This window comes from Primulina eburnea, chromosome 18 (genome assembly GCF_022965805.1).
Source record: "Primulina eburnea isolate SZY01 chromosome 18, ASM2296580v1, whole genome shotgun sequence".
Lineage (NCBI taxonomy): Eukaryota > Viridiplantae > Streptophyta > Magnoliopsida > Lamiales > Gesneriaceae > Primulina > Primulina eburnea.
The window spans coordinates 1,658,314-1,664,400 of record NC_133118.1 but is presented as its reverse complement, the minus strand read 5'-3'; the positions used below and the strand labels follow the sequence as shown (position 1 = coordinate 1,664,400).

Genomic DNA, 6,087 nt, shown 5'->3' with positions numbered 1-6,087 from the left:
TATAATTTATATTGGTTGTAGTAAGTTTTATGTAAATTTTATCAATAAACCATAACGCTTATCTCTTTGAATTGCTTTTAAATATTTCAACTTTAATTTGTAGTATTTTCTCTCTATATTTTGTTAAATGTATTTTTAGTAAATTTATAATAAAATGATAATTAATTAATTATACATAAATGCTACTTTAAATCAATCGTACAATTTATTAATATACATTTCATTTTCAGCCGTATATGTAATTCCATTTTTTTTTTTTAAAAAAAACTTAAATTCTCATAGAATTTTCAGTTGTAATGGCCCAATTTGAGCAGAAGCTATGCAACTCAGATAAATATATTTAAACGGTTACTAATTCAATCTTTTGGAATTCCTTCCTATATGTAGGACAAGGTCCAAAACCTTACTCAAATACACATATTATCCTATGAACCTTTATTGTGAAAATAATATAATCTCCCTCATGCCCTGGGCGACACACGTGCTACAATGGCTGGGACAAAGGTCGCGATCCCACGAGGGTGAGTTGACCCCAAAAACCCGTCCAACATACTAGAAGGACGTCATCTAGTGGTGGAACTTTCTTGAAATGAGTCTTTGATCTTTTTTAGTATCACAACAGTTTCAATCATGTTAACTCTCTCTTCTGGTAAAATGGCTAAGCATTTCATCGCCACGTCGAAAATAGACGAGACACACTGCTCCTTTGCGGAGAAATGTTGATCTTCTTGGTCGAGTAAACCTGTGGCAACAACTTCAATTACCATGTCTTCTTGTAATGCATTACTCACCCAATCCTTTAGGTTCATTTCTTCAGTGAACATTTCGTCTGCTGGTTTCTTGCTAGTAAATAACTCTAGCAATGTGATGCCATAACTGTAAACATCAGAACTTGTTGATATTTTCCCTTCTGATCCATACTCTACGCTTCCAGAAACAAAAACACTAATTAGTCGAAAGCTAAGGTCGTCGAATTAAAAGGAAATTATAGTGTTGATAGAACTCGAAAAGCTAACATCACCTGGTGCCATGTAACCAATGGTGGCCAATGTGATCGTCTGATGAAAAGTCTCCCCTTCTCCAAAGAGTTTGGAGATTCCGAAATCACCAACATGTGCAATCATATCTTCGTCGATGAGGATGTTATTAGGCTTTAAATCGCAATGAACGGTTGGTAATGTATTTCCATGATGAAGATATTCGAGAGCTTGCGCAACATCGATTCCTATGTTTAGTCTCTGCAGCAAATCCAAGTAATAGTTAGGGGAATGTAGCCATTTCTCGAGGCTCCAGTTAGGCATGTACTCCAAAACTAATGCTTTGAAATCTGTGTTGCTGCAACAACTAATGACTCTAACCAAATTCTTGTGGCGAATTGTGCTTATTACTTTACACTCGACTTCAAAGCTTTTGATCGCTCTCTCTAAATTCATGTTGAAAACTTTCACCGCAATGTTTAAGCCATCAGAAAGTGTCCCTTTGTACACTGAACCAAAGCTCCCTCTTCCAATTATGTTGGCTTCACTTAAATCTTCCGTTGCTCGTAGAAGTTCTTGGTAAGAAATCCGCCTCCAAGAAAGAAGGGGTGAGATCTCAACTTGTTGATGTCTCTTGTTAGCTAAATGCCGCCTTCTCAGCAACCAGATTGATAATGTCACTGCTAAGATTGCTGACACAGTGGGAGCTAAGATGGATTTAATCAACGAAACATGTTTTGAGCTCGACTTGTCAACATTACAAGGTGGGACTTGTAGTCGAACATCACCACAAAGTGCATAGTTCATCATAAACGATTGAGCTGTAAAGTTCGAGAAAGGTCCTCCAGTTGGGATTCGTCCTTCTAATCTATTGTGAGATAAATTCAGAAAACTTAGAAACATAAGTGACTCCAATGAGATTGGAATAACTCCAGAGATATTATTGTTTGAAAGATCCAAAGAAACCAATCCTCGTAAGACTCCTATGAACTGCGGAATACTTCCTTGAAGGTTATTGTGTGCCAAAGATAAGATCTCTAAAGATTGCATATCACGAATTGAGTTTGGGATGTCACCTGAAAATTGATTCCAAGACAAGTCGAAATACCACAGTGTCTTCAAGTTCTGAAACTCTGATGATATGTTTCCATATAAGAAATTAGTGGACAAGTGCAGCTGAAGAAGGTTTGATATATTCCACAAGTTCGGTACCACTGAAGTCAAACTGTTGGAGTCTAAGAACAATCCACTAAGAGACTTCAAATTGCCAAAGCATGTTGGTATGGTGCCATTGAGCATGTTCCCACTCAAGTACAACTCTTCCAAACTGCTTAGTTGGCAAAATTCTGTGGGGATGCTCCCTTGCAGTCTGTTGTTTTCGAGATATATATTATGAAGTTGGGTTAGTTCCCCTATTGTTTCTGGTATTGATCCTATTAACTCGTTGTTAGTTAAGTCCAAAGATTCGAGACCCGACAAGTTTCCAATTGTGTGAGGAATGGATCCCTTAATGTGGGATCCATAAGCAGAGAAATACTTGAGGGATGTTGATAAATTTCCTAATGAGGTTGGGAGGATACCGTTGAATTGATTATACGCGAAAAACAATTCCTCCAGATAAGGACAATTGGTTAGTGAAGTGATAAATTCCAATTCTTGATTAGGATGTTCTCCTGTAAGATTATTTTCTTCCACATTAAGGCTTCGAAGCTGTCTTAAATTGCCAAGATTTGGTACAATACCAGTAAATGAGTTGTTGGCGATGCCTATGAATTGAAGGTTGGAAGCATTGCTTAGAGTATTCGGGATTGTGCCGGTGAGGTTGTTCATGTCTAGAAAGAGTGACACTAAATTTGGAAGAAACGTCCCCATATTTCTTGGAAGTGTACCTCCGAAGTTACTGAAACCAAGTACCAGTTCGTTTAGTGTTGAGATGTTGAAAATGAATTCAGGGATGGACCCAAAAAAGGTATTGTTTCCCAAGTTAAGCATCCTAAGTTTAAGGTCACCTAGCTCAGAGGGTATCTCACCTGTGACAAACAAGTATGAAATCATAGGTAACATGAAAAACATCGAAACTCCTGTTAGAACACAAGTTTTTAGTATCTTTAACAAATTGTAAGAAGAAAAAAGAACCTCTCAATTTGTTGTCTTGTACATTCATGAAATTGAGGCGAGTCAGGTTCCCGACTTGTTTCGGTATGGTACCCGTGAATTCGTTATCTGACAGCTGTATATCCCAAAGCTTTCTACAATAAACTAAGCTAGAAAATATCTGTCCCTCCAGGTGATTGGACTGAAGAAGAAGCCGCTGGAGGTTGGGGAGCTGAAAACTAGGCGGGAGGCTTCCGGAAAGCCTGTTGTTAGAAAATTCAATCACAACTAGAGAGGATATGTTGAAGACAGTAGATGGAATGTGCCCCGATACCGAGGTTCCATTCATGATGAATATCTCTAACCGTGAGAGATTGCCTATCTCCGTCGGAATACCTCCTACAACGAAACCGAAACACAAGAATCATATGTAAAGCTAGTTTGTTTTAAGCTTTCCTACTGTGATCATTAGTAGCAGAAAAACAAAAGTATATATAAGTCACCTTCAAGATTAGTGTTGCCTAGATATAACTCCTTGAGCATTGTCAACTGTCCAATCTCTTTCGGTATCCTTCCGCTGAATTGATTAAACGACAAGGACAAAATCTCGAGGGATTTACACCTGTATACATTTGAAGGTATCACCCCAGAGAGCATGTTTAAAGATAATCCGATCGCGTTAAGTTGAGGCATATTGTCACACAAGTTTACAGGGATCATGCCTGAAAAGCCATTATTTGTGAGAGCAATCACTTGGAGGGACGAAATGTTGAATATCCCATCAGGTATTGATCCACTCATCTGGTTGTTGCTGAAGACCAACAATTGTAGACTAGAAAGATTGCCTGTTTCTTGTGGAACAGTTCCATATAGAGAATTATCTGACATAACCAATGTCTCAAGTTTCGAAAGGTTGGACAAGCGAGGGATGACACCGGTGAAAAGGTTTTCATTAAGCCAGATTTGCTCAAGTTCTTTGAAGGTGCCAAGGAACCATGGAACATAGCCTGAGAAATAGTTGGATTGTAAGTTGAACACTTCCAATCTACGCAAACCGGATAACTCTTCCGGTATTCGGCCTGTGAAGCTGTTGTAGCTGAGGTCCAAATATCTCAAAAACGTCAAGTTCCCAAGATGTGGGGCGATGGTGCCTTCAAGATTCCAACCATGGAGGTCCAGCGTCGTGATCCTACTGGTGCCGACCACAGGAAACACCAATCCAGAAACAAAATGAAGCTATGTTTCTTGTGGACCAATTTCTTGCCAATATATCGGAAGGGTCTGAAGTAATTCTTGATTTGAATGCAAGTAGTGATTCTTCATCTGTAGTCAAGTTCAAATTTGTTTCTCCAAGAACTATATATTTAGAACAGTTTTGCACATATAGAAAGATAACGAGAAGGAGAAAGCAAAGGAATTTCTCCATGAGAATTTCATGAATTTTTTAGCTTTGGTGACTGTCAGATTGTCATGTAATGACTTGGATAAATTTTTATTGTCAAATTCTCAATTAGTTTTTGTCTATTCATTTAATGATTTGCCTGATTAAAGTTGGTCTTCGATCACACATATTGCTTCCATACGGAAATTGCTTTTTGGTGTTATATGCATGAATCTTTGTGATTTTCATCGTCAATGTTATCAAATTTCAATTTTAGTACGATTTTTTTTGTTTTTCTGACAATATTAATTTAGTTATTTTTTCTACTTGGCACTGACGGAAAACCAATGTAGTGCTGATGTGTATAGTGACATATTAGCACTCCAAATTTTTTTAAGAAAAAAGCTAAAATTGTCAAAAATTAACAATTACACCACTAAAATTTAAATTTGATAACGTAAATTACCAAAATCGTAAAACGACAAAATTACAGGACCAAAAATGCAATTTTCCCGTCATTTTGGCCAAAAAAAAAAAGTTTTACAAATATATCTAAAAACATGTCACTACCGATGACATATAATCCACGACGATGTTTTGATTTCAAGATCCAAATGTTCGACTAAAAAAACCTGTCATTTATTTGCTTTGGCTTATATCTATCGATCTATTTTGAATCTTTGATTTTGGCAATAACTAAGCCAAATTAATCTTTTTAATCGTATACTCCATCATGTTTTCGTTTATAAATTAAATATTTTACTTCTTTGACGGGAATGTCGTCGAAATGTATCAATCGGGTCACAACATATTGTTTTTGACGTAGATCCCTTAAATAGCACTTAGCACAACCCCATACCGTTTCATATCTCATAATGTACAATAAAGATTTTTAATTTTAGTAAGTCTCCATGAATAACAACGCTTCTTGAAAATAAAATAGCAATAATAACAACCATAGCTTAACAATAACCTAAATGGATCATTGCACAGAAAATGAAGTTTTTGTCATAAGTAATAGTAATTATAATATAACACTTTATATTTTTATTAAAATTTTATAATTTTCACCAAAATGGGTTATTTAGTAATTGATAATTTTATATAATAATAATCCGGTCAAATTAAATGAATCGGCCCAGAGAGTCATCCGGTTAATCTGTTTTCCGGTTCGAAAAATGAAGAAGTCAAATAATAATGCATAGCTCAAGTGATTAATTGCTACATAATTAAAAGATATTGAATAATTAATAATTTTGTTTGAAGACTTTTAGCTCACTTGTGTCTTTAATAAATGGTGCATGAAGACTTTCTGTTTTGGCATTGTCAACTATTTTTTGTCATAAAAAACTAGTGATTGACACACGCAATGCATGTGCTATGCAATTTTTAGGGTAAATATTTGTGTGAGACGGTCTCACAGTTCGTATTTTGTGAGACGGATATCTTATTTGGATCATCAATGAAAAAATATTAATTTTTATGCTAAGAGTATTACTTTTTATTGTGAATATCGGTAGGATTGACCCGTCTCATAGATAAAGATTCGTGAGACCGTCTCACAATAAACCTATTTTTTATTTTGGGATTTTTCAAGCTCATATAATGGCTTTCAGCTATATTAATGGGAGAATT

At 36.0% G+C, this 6,087-nt stretch overlaps 1 protein-coding gene across 1 annotated transcript; it reads right to left on the bottom strand.

Moving 5' to 3' along the window:
• Positions 1 to 306: 306 nt before the first annotated feature.
• Positions 307 to 4,566, bottom strand: LOC140819642 (uncharacterized). The gene is given in 5 exon segments (XM_073179810.1): positions 307 to 922; positions 1,022 to 3,007; positions 3,114 to 3,470; positions 3,575 to 4,263; positions 4,265 to 4,566. Coding segments are annotated over 5 exon segments (3,624 nt in total). The 5' UTR covers positions 4,498 to 4,566; the 3' UTR covers positions 307 to 563.
• Positions 4,567 to 6,087: the final 1,521 nt, after the last annotated feature.